Source organism: Pteropus vampyrus, unplaced genomic scaffold, assembly GCF_000151845.1.
Source record: "Pteropus vampyrus isolate Shadow unplaced genomic scaffold, Pvam_2.0 Scaffold260, whole genome shotgun sequence".
Classification (NCBI taxonomy): domain Eukaryota; kingdom Metazoa; phylum Chordata; class Mammalia; order Chiroptera; family Pteropodidae; genus Pteropus; species Pteropus vampyrus.
In genome coordinates, this window is record NW_011889041.1 from 1,844,229 (window position 1) to 1,855,167 (window position 10,939).

General features: G+C 33.1%; 1 protein-coding gene across 1 annotated transcript in view; it reads right to left on the reverse strand.

Annotated features, from left to right (window-relative positions):
* Positions 1–333: 333 nt before the first annotated feature.
* The window catches only part of HCRTR2 (hypocretin receptor 2), a 123,196-nt gene continuing 112,590 nt past the window's right edge, over positions 334–10,939 (reverse strand). Inside the window, exons 5-7 of the mRNA XM_011375020.2 lie at positions 5,585–5,805; positions 2,844–2,965; positions 334–856 (exon numbers count right to left, since the gene is read on the reverse strand). Coding sequence (XP_011373322.1) covers positions 627–856; positions 2,844–2,965; positions 5,585–5,805 — 573 coding nt within the window. The 3' untranslated portion in view covers positions 334–626. The remainder of the gene's footprint in view (positions 857–2,843; positions 2,966–5,584; positions 5,806–10,939) is intronic.

Sequence of the window (10,939 nt, forward strand, 5' to 3'; positions counted from 1 at the left end):
ATTAGCGATGGTAAAGTTACAAACCTGAGAAAATCGTGTTGAGTGATAAAATTAAAGGAAAATAAAGTTTAATATTTGTAGTTTTATATATTTTTGAAAGGTATCTTGTTATCTAATATAATAAGCTATTTTGTATATAAATATTCTCTCAAATATCATATAATAATGACAGTCTGTGATTTTTTTTAAACTATAAAGTCAACTAACATGTCTGTTTTTAATTCATTTAGTGATTGCTACTTCTTTTAGTAGCTGAAAGAAAATCTTCAAATAACTCTTGGTAATTTTTTAGCAAAAATTTGAATTTCAAAACTGAAATAACAATTAGAATTGGAAATGTTCGAACATTTAATTGACACAAATCATAATACATGAAACCAAAAGCGAAATATCCTGAAATAAATTCATTTGAAGGTTAAACTTCTAACATATTTAAATCAAAAGTTGAGAAATTATTTTAAACTGATGTTTTTATTTCCAAAGAGCAATAGATTTTTCTTTTTTAAAAAATGGGTCCACAAAGTAATTTTAGCTTCCGATTGCTAAGATAATAAAATTTCTGTGTACAGAGATTTTTTTAAAAAGAATCATTTTACTCAGATATCATTGTCATATGAATAAATATTCTACCAGTTTTGAAGCGGTCCCATTCCATTGGCGGCTGGGAGTGTGCTTATACTGGTGAGCACAACTTGCTCTGAGAGTTTTGATATGTTATCAAAGTTGCTGATCTGGGTGGTCAGAGACTTTCTACTCTCTGTGCTCGTCCGCCCCCTGGTGAGCCGATCCTCCTGGCGATGGTGAACTCCAAGGCAACAGCAAGAAAATGCAGCTTTAAATTCTTCTCGAAATTTTCCTGGCAAACCAGGGAGAACGAAAGGAAAAGGAATTGTGGTAAATGTTTTAACAAACCATGAATAGGGTACAACTGAGTTGCTCCCTTGAGCCAAACTAACAATGAGGTGCAACATTTTGCAAAGATGGGAAAAATAGGAAAAGGAAATTGCGTTATGAGAGGCTTGGTAGACTCTTGAAACAATGAGGTATTTTCATAAAATAATGAGACTGCTTTTCACGTGTGATATTTGGGATTTGTTTTATTCCTCTAGAGTCAAAACTCATATTTGTGAATATAGGTTATTTTTAACTAGTTAACTATAATAAAAGTGGTCATCAGTAGAAGAATGCCCAGAAATATTTAATAATTTCAAAAATGATAAAACTTATGTTGTACATAGCCAAAACTATACAGAAATTATCTCTGCATTTTACTCTGAAGAAATCGTTCTACTGAAACAATCAATTGAATAAAATGTCTAGAAAAATATCTTAAAATATCTAGAAAGTCTCTAAAGTTTTATAATTGGCATAGACAGAACAACAAACTAAAGGAAAAATAAACAGCTTTAGAAGTTATTCCTTGTCTTTATGTTACTGACATGAAATTAGAGAAGTATGAAAATGAAACAATTACTTTTTTAAGGGTAAATGGCAGTGTTGGGAATCATAATTTCTTTTCTCTAAGCCTCAATTACTAAACTGGGTTATTGAGAGATTAAATGTGAAGATGAAGGTTAAGGGCCAACACAATAGCAGGGACATAACAAGTCCCCAGTGATCACCAGTTGCCTTTCCTGCCTCAGTCGTAACCACATAATAGCACTTTGGCTGGGTTCTGTGGCTTCCGTTTCAAACACTTTTCCCAGAAACCTCCTAATAGGTTTTACCTGCTTAGTGCAAAGCTCGGGGCTTTAGTCATCCCTAACCCCTAAATGATTGCTTCCCCACTGCTTTCCAAGCCACAACTTCACATGGACCCTCTCCCTTCAAACACAGCATGCGAGCTGTCGTGATTGTCTCAGATCTAATGTAGTCTTTATTTTGAAGACTGGAGTTGAGTGTGGCATGGGAAGGCATAAAAAGGATCAACTGAGTATGAAACAAACCTCACACATTAAATGTGAAACAAAACAGATCCAGACATATAGGTATACAAAATGTTTGAAAAAAAATGTGTAAAAAAGTCTAATTGACTGGTTGTCAAATATGAAGTTGGAAAACACACATAGTTTATTAAGTATGCAATGAAATAAACTGCTTACTCCTCCATATATAGTTATCATATATTTGTATGTAGAAATGAAAAATAGCCAACAACTTAGAGAAGAAAACAATGCACAGATGTAGCTAATTAAAACACAATTCTAAAAGTCAATCAGGCAAAATATTTGTAAATAAAACAATAAGTAGTTAAATGATTTGTATAATTGTATTGATTCCATAAACAGAAATAGATTAAATATGTTATAGGTGTGTGTATGTGTACGTCACTTAGTTTAGGTGCTATTTAAGAGTAACATCATTTTTTGTGGTTAGCAAGAAATCTTGAGAAAAACCTGAGATGTTACCCACAAGAAAAATGTAAATTTAGAAAATTATCTAAAAGTGGAAAGGTTCCAATTCAATCTCAATTAAACTACAAATGTTGGCTAAGGAAATAATATAGCAAGGCTGTTTTATTTTCAGATAAAATTGTTTTACATTTTTTATAAGTTTAATGGTCAAACAAGTTGCTGTGTTAGTCAGTTCATACAAGTTTTACTCCTATTCCTATTCCAACATTACTTCTAAATTTTATGGGGGAAAAAAAATCCCTTAGATGATTTTCTCTGATGACCCAGGAAATAAGAGAAAAACTTCAAGACAGATTAGGGAAAAAGTTTCTCATCGTACAGCATCTAAGCTCTTCATACAGTTCGAAAGTCTTCGAAACCTTCTAGCCGTTAGTCCCTCATCCTTGATTAAAACTGTGACTTATACAGAAGAAACAGTTGAAAACTCACCACTGAGAAAATTATAAATAATTGGGTTCGCAGCACTATTGGCATATACAAGCCAGTGTGAAAATGTAAACCAGGCATATACAGTCTCTCTGTCTTCGGTGTGGGTAAACATCCCAAATACTCTGTAAGAAAAGAAACAATGGGAAATCTAGTATGATTCTGGAGAATATCTTTTAAATAATGAAATTCAAGGATGGACAAAGCCCTTGATAGAAGCTGCCTGACTCCTGTCCCCCTCTGCTGCAAGCATTGACCATTGATAGGTTTATGGCACCACAGCGGGTTTAGAATAACTTCTGCACCTGAACAAAACCTCTATTGCACAATTAATATAGCAAAAGTCTAACTGGGTCAGAGAAGAAGGACTCTCTCTTGTAAACAGCAAATGCAATATTTCTTGTGGGTAAGAAAATAGAAGTTGAATATATATTTATCTCCCTTCTTTCATTTTGTCTCTAAAAACAATTGAGCAGTGTTCGTTAATATTCTGTTATGCATCATTTAAAAAGCACTCCTAAATTGCAGTCTATAAGTACCTCTTCCTACTTTTTACTTGTGCCTTGATCAAAGAATTAAATTTCTTTAACTCCAATCTTCCCATGTGAAATTTGCCTCTGGGGCTTCTTTATACCCAAGAAAGAACTAGTTTTCAGTAGGCAAAATTTTGGCAATTTCTTAAAATGCATGAGTTTTAATTCATTTATTATTTTTAACTCTGAAAAATCTTTCATTATCACCTTTAATGGTCATTTTTAAGATCCGTTCCATAGTTAGAAATATCCCGTCTAATTCTATTCACTAGCCAACAACAGGTAAATTATGCTACCCGATAAATTTATAGGCTGAATATTATAATGCATTTCCTGCCAGAGAGTCATCACTGATTGTGTGATTTGTGTCCATGACAGAAATGCTTCTGGAATAAAGTGATGCTCTATGGAGTACTGGAGTTTTACAAAACTACAATATGGAATGAAACAACATGGACAGATAGAATTAATAATATCTTATGATTCTCTACCTTAATATATCTTTGAAATCCTAGACAAATCAGAACTGCTTTAAAGAAGTTGGTTTTGATTAGTCAGGCAAAAAAACCTAAGTTTCAAGAAAATGAATATATAAATTTATTTGAGAAAGAAAGTATATGCAAGGGCTAACAAAGAAATATGCATTGGAAGAAAATGTGTGTGGTAAAGATAAAAAAAATTCGATGTTATTTCAAAAATTTGTATTTTGTGGAAAAGAGCAGAATGCTCAAAAAATTGAAAAAAAAAAATCTTAAATTAAACATGGACTTTCTCCTTAGAAGCAAATTTACTTTCCTCATAAAGAAAAGTATTTAAGTCAGAGGAATAAGAGAAATATTATGGACAAGTAGGTATTTGGAAATAGTTAAAGAAAAGGTACAAGTGTTGAGATGCTGGAAATTCAAATGAGCAATCCAGAGAGCAGTAACTCTAATTTTCTTTGAATTTAGACTGACTAAAATAAAAGTACATAAAAAAAAGAGGAGAAAATCCATCCAGTATCATAGAACATTTATAAAGTTCTTGAGGGCAGAAAATACCATCTAGAAAAAGACCACAATAAATTTATATAGAATTTCTGTGGTCAATAAAAATAAGAGGGATTATAAAAAGATATGAAGAGCAAAGCAGCTCATTTTCTTGTGCGCCAATATGTATCTCAAGGACCCAAACTGCCGAAAATCTTTTACCTTTAAGATTGCATCGTAGTAAATAATATTACTAAACAAAAGAGTATTTTCCATTTTTCCTCCTTTGAAAAAGTCATGAAGCAATCAAAAACAAGGGCCAAAGAGAATGAGAGATCTCTGCAGCTGATTATACCACCTTTCCTACGTGTGACTCCAGCCAAAGCTCTCTCCAGAGGCCCCAGCTGTGAGAACATGATATTGACTCTGAATCAGGGAAAAGTGAGAGCAGCAACCCTAGTTTTAGTTCTAAGTCTATTATAAACAGAATTAGTATTACCTTGGGACCAGTCTATGTGCAACGGTTATGATAATTCTCAATAAAGTTGGCTGGCCGTGAAGTTCAAGTGTACCATTGCCCCTGCGTTGGCTATGTTTCATTGGTCAATTGTTTTAACTTAATAGTGTGTCTGCACTGTAACAAATAACACATTTTCTCTCACTGAAAAATTTTGTGCTGATTTTTATTAATATTCACACTGAGCTTGATTCAATGACTTTAGGAAATGGATTTTCTTTCTTTCTGTTTAAACATTCAAAACATAGTATGTGCTGTAGTTTCATTTTTGTGCGTGTGCTCACAAATGCACTTTTAAGTATGATTATAATGCTAACAAAACACTCTTTAGATAGAATTCTGTCACAATTCCTTTGTCTTTAAAAACAACATTTTGGAAAACCCATTTGTTCTGATCAAAAGAGAACTACAAGCTGTAAATGAGGCTTTTTTTTTTTTGCATTAGAACTTTTTTCTGCATCTAAGGCTTAGCAATTAGCTTGAAGAGGTCAGGGGAACATCTGTTTTATGTCTGCCATTCGACAGAGAATTTGCATGGACAAGAGCATTTACAGTCTGAGCACTCTAAAAGGCTGCCTTACCTGTTGGTAACAACAACACAGAGTTATCTAGCCTGACAAGCTATCTAGACAGAGGGTTTAGATTTTCCTCTGGCTTAAAAAAGCAAGTTCTTAAGAACCACGAAATGACAGGTCACTTTATTTTCAAATAATAGGTGAACTTTACCTCTTCAGCACATTGAGGATGCTAATTGGTAGATAGCAAATTGCAAACACCAAAAGCACAACCATCAGCATCCGGGCTGTTTTCCGTCTGGCTCGGATCTGCTTTATTTCAGCAGCCACAGCGCTAATCCTGGACTTGGTCTGCTGTCCTGGCCCTCGAGGCTGTGAAACAGGCTGCAGGGGCTTCCATTTTCTCTGAACTACAGATGAAGTTCCAGGGATCTGAAAGGAGGGGAGAACCATTTTTGTTATCTAACTTAGGAAAGTTCCACTTTGGAGAAGTAATTATAAGACACTGTAAAGAGAGTGTCCCAGATGCCTGTGGTCTGAGAGGTTTAAGGGCCTGTTTCCCCAGAACATTTGCTGAATGGAGCATGTTCTTGAGTAATACATTTGAGTGCCAAATAGGAAAAAATAAAGAGTTGAAATATCACCATTTTGTCAAGATCTAAAGAGAGCTGCAAATGGAAAAGATACCTCTTTATAAAAAGAGAAGTTATAATTTCACACAATGAAATATTATTCAACACTATAAAGAAATTAGCTATCAAGTCTTGAAAAGAAGAGAAGAAACTTAAATGCATTTTAATAAGTGAAAGAAGCCAATCTGAAAAGGCTACATACTATATGATTCCAACTATATTACATCCTGGAAAAGGTAAAACCATGAATACACTAAAAAGATCAGTGGCTGCCAGGGGCTGAAGTGGGGAAGGATGAGTAGGCAAAGTACAGAGGATTTCTAGAGCAGTGAAAATATGCTGTATAATACCATAATGATGGATTCCTGTCATATATTATACAATGTATTTAGATACATTATCCAAACCCATAGAATACACAACATTAAGAGTGAACCATAAAGTAAACTATAGACTTTGGGTATTTATGCTGTGTCAATGTAGGTTCATCAACTGTAACCACTCTTGCAAGAGATACTCATAATGGAGAAGCTGTGTATGAGTGGAGCTAGAGGCATATAGGAATCTCTGTACCTTCTGTTCCATTTTGTGGTAAACCTAAAACTGCTCTAAACAAAACAAAACAAAAAAGAGCAAACTCTTAATTAAAAAAAAAAAAAAAAGAGAGAGAGAAATAAATACTGGGGAAGAACAGTAAAGGTATGACAACCATATTATCTTTTTAGGAATTCTAGTTCAGCTGAGATACTTAAGTTTAAAGAGAAGGAAAACCTAACAGGTCATTGCAAAGGTAACCTGAACGGATTTTTCATGTTTCAATACTGCCATCTGCTGCCAGATTGAGAGATAGAACTTAATTACCTATTGCTTTTTATTAGGTTTTCTGTTTCCCAGAGTTGGCCAATGCAAACCTTTATATGAAGAGAATAAACAATAAAGAAAATATTCTCTTTGTTGCTTACTATGTATTATGAATTTGCTTGAAACAAATTTTATGGTCTGGCATTTTTAACATGCATACAAAAACACTGGGAATCTCTTGTGATCTTACATTAACATTCCAAATACCTGGAATTTGTAAAGACAGCTATTCGACTTGTATTCTTCCAGGTCTTTTCAAGTTATTTGATAATAGCAGGGAGTCCCTCCAAATATAATATTTTCTTAATTATAAGCTCATGAAGATTGATAGGGTTTAGTGAGCAAAATAATAAAATTCAGCATGTGCATTTTTTTTAAAGGGAAATGTGCCAGCAAGTATATATATGGCCATCTTAGTTCTATTAAGATTGTTCAGCTGTTGCTTTTATGTCTGTGCTGCAAACCAGGACAAACCAATGTGTCCCCGTGGTCTCTCAGAATGGATTTTGGATGGATTATCTTGCTTTATACATCACAAGATCCAAGTCTATTAGATGATCTTTGAGAACAGAATTTTACTTTGATGTTCAAATAGATAAAATTAATATATGGACCTTTTGACCATAACTATTTTATCTCAAAAAAGAACAAATGAAGTTAGTGAAAACCTGCCCTTAAATTGAAAAAGAAAAGGAAAATTATTTCTCTTCTGACTCTATATGTCCTGTCATGTAGACTGACCTTTTCATATAGTGGTGGCCCTATTCAATATCCTTATCCATTGATAGGCAGGAGATAGAAGCTGAGAATCCTTCCTCTTCTGTAAGTCTCTTTTTAAATAATTGAGGAGAAGCTGTAATGGATGTAGAAAAGTTCCAGAAGACTGTCAGCATGAGTAACCCTATAAATATCTGCTAAATGGCCTTGAACTGTTTTCTAAATGATCTCTGAGAGATCATTAAACTTTAGCAATTGTATTATTGAGTGCTCCCCTGAAAGAAAAAATCAATATCCTGAATCTGATGACTTCTGCAACCATCAGAAACAGAGTTCTCATAAAGAGAAACTGCTACAGGGAGCATGGCTATGGTCCCTGCAATCTGAAAAAAAAAAAAAAGCTGTGATAACATCCCCTTTTAGGTGATGATCTATATAAGGATAGAAGATATCTAATCCTGCACTTACTTTGAGGATACATATAAATGTCCCCATCGATAAATTGTGTATATCTAGAGAAAGTCAGCATAAGTATAAATCAATAATATTAACTGAGCACTAAGAACTATGCATAATCTTGAGTAATTGTTAATGCATCTCTAAAAGTAAATTATTAGAAATTTTATCCCATAGATCATCAAGCAGACATTGAGAAGGATTAAATAAAATATTCAAGTCTACATCCTTAATAATTGACATGCTGGAATTTGCACTCAGTTCTGTTTGATGGCAAAGCTCATTTTTTTCTCAAACTTCAACACAATTTGATATGAAAGCCAGGAAATTTTTAAATATATGCTTAGATATATGAAAGCAATAATAACAATACAAAAGGGCTTTGAAAGATCCGGCTTGCGAGATTGTGCATATGGGAAGGTCTTTCCCCCGCTATGTCAGTAAGGGCTCAATAATCTCTGGAAAGTGTACGTGCTCACACACACACACACACACACACACACACACACACACACACACACACACACATGCCACTTTTATTCCACCATTATAAATAAACTTTTTAAATTATCTTTGACATAAAAATATATTCTGGAAAAGGTATTATTACAATTATTAATTGGAAATATATAAATAATGGACCTTGAAATCTGCTCTGTCTTAAGAAGTATTTGTGACCAGGATAACATAAGCAAAAGGCAAACACACTGCAGACATTAAAAGGGAATAAGAGGATATTATGAACAACGAATAAGTTTTCAAACCCAAATCAAATAGATAAATACTTTGGAAAATAAAGATTACCAAAACTAACACTGTATTACGAACCTTGCTACAAAGAAACTTTAGGCCCAGATAGATTTGTTGATGAATCCAACCAAACAGTAGAGAACAAATAATACTAATTTTATTCTTACTTCTTCTGAAATTCAAAGAAACAATAACATTTCCAACTAATTTTATGAGGCCAGTTACCCTAATAATCAAAGATACAACAATGAGAAAAAGAACTCATTGACCAAATATCTCTCATGAATAGTGATAAAAAAACTTCTTAAAAATATATTCTCAAATCAAATAAAAAAGGTAATAGATATCACTCAACAAATCGATCAGATTTATTATAGCAATGCAGTGTTGGTTTAACATTCAGAAATCATTGTAATTTATCCTATTAACAGAATAAAAGAGAAAAACATCATCTCAATAAAGGAAAGGCATTATAAAAATTCAATACCTTTTCATGATAAAATTCTCATTAAACTAGCAAACTAGTAATAGAAGAAAACTTTCTCTACGTGATAAAGGGCATCTATGAAAAGCCTTTAGCTATTATCCTACCCAGTGGTAAAAGATGAACAAACACTTTTCTCTAAGATTGAGAACAGGGCAATAAAGTCTTCTCTTACCACTTTCTACTCGATAATTGTAGTGGAAGTCCTAGCCAGTACAAGGACATAAGAAAAACAGATAAAAGGCAGAGAGATTGAGAAGGTATTATTGCTTACAAAGAAAATCATAAAAAATCTACAAAAAAAACCACTAGAACTAGTACATAAATGTAGCAATGTGCAAGACATAAAATCAGTAAACAAAAAAAATTGAATTTCTATATACCAGCCAATAAACAATTAGAAAATTAAAGAACACAAATTTCAACAGCAAAAACATGTATTCTTAGGGATACATTTAACAAAATGTGGACAATATATGTATCCAGAAATTTATGAAAATTGCTGAATTAATATCGAAGACCTAAATAAATGGAGAGACCTAAATAAATGTTCATGGATGAGAATACTTAATATTGTTAATACGGTACTTCTCCCTCAAATGGATCTATAGATTCAGTGCAATAAATTTCATTCCAAATAATAGCAATCTTTTTGTAGAAATTGAAATAGTGATTTTTTTAAAACGTTCATGATAATGCAAAGGACTTGGAATAGCCAAAACAATTTTTAAAAATGAACAAATCTGGAGGACTCGTATCATCTGATTTTTAGACTTATAATAAAACTACATACATAATATGTGTGATTGTGAATATTTCAGAGGAAAAAAAGAGGATAAGCCTGATATATAAAATTTGCAAGTTATCTCATTTTAAAAAAAGTGCTTGGAAAAGAGATCACCTAAAAAATGGTATAGAGTTCTGAAGGAACCTAGTAAAGAGTCATTTAATGGCCAAGGAACAGGGTATAAATAAAACAAAGAGAAGCAGAAAGACTGGTAGGAGGTCATGAGAAGGGAATATATGAACAATGAAGCCGTGAACAGCATTGCTCAATGCTGGCAAATGCTCAAGCAAGAAAGTTTTAGAAAAGATGTTTTGGAAATCATTGCTGACTTCAGTGAGCGCTGTTTCACTGTAGTGATGGAACTTGAATGAAATAAGCTGAGAAATCAATGGGGGTGGCCAGTGTTGAGAAAAGGGAGCCAACAAGTACAAATGTCACATATTATATCCAGGAGAAGGAGAAACAAGGAGTTAAGTTAGTAGCTGAAAGCATATGAGAGTTTGGATGATGGCTTTTTCTTAGGAGTCAGTACTTAACAGGAGCACAGTTCTTTGTCTTTCTTTTCTGTTCTTTAACTCATTAACCACTTTATTATAATAGAGTTCAATTGATAGTTGTTAGATGCTGTCTCACATGAAACAATAACCTCCTTATAGTAATCTGTCTGGCAGAAACAACAGGACTTTTTCTTGTTCCTTATACCATTTGAGGAGGATTGTGTTAGAAGACCCAGTGACATTTTTTATGCTTACCTTTGACTTTTTAAAAAAATTTTATATTTGTATTTTTTTCATTATAGTTCACATACAATATTATATTGGTTTAAGGTGTAAAGCACAGTGATTAGACATTTATATGTGATCGCCCCAATAAATTCAA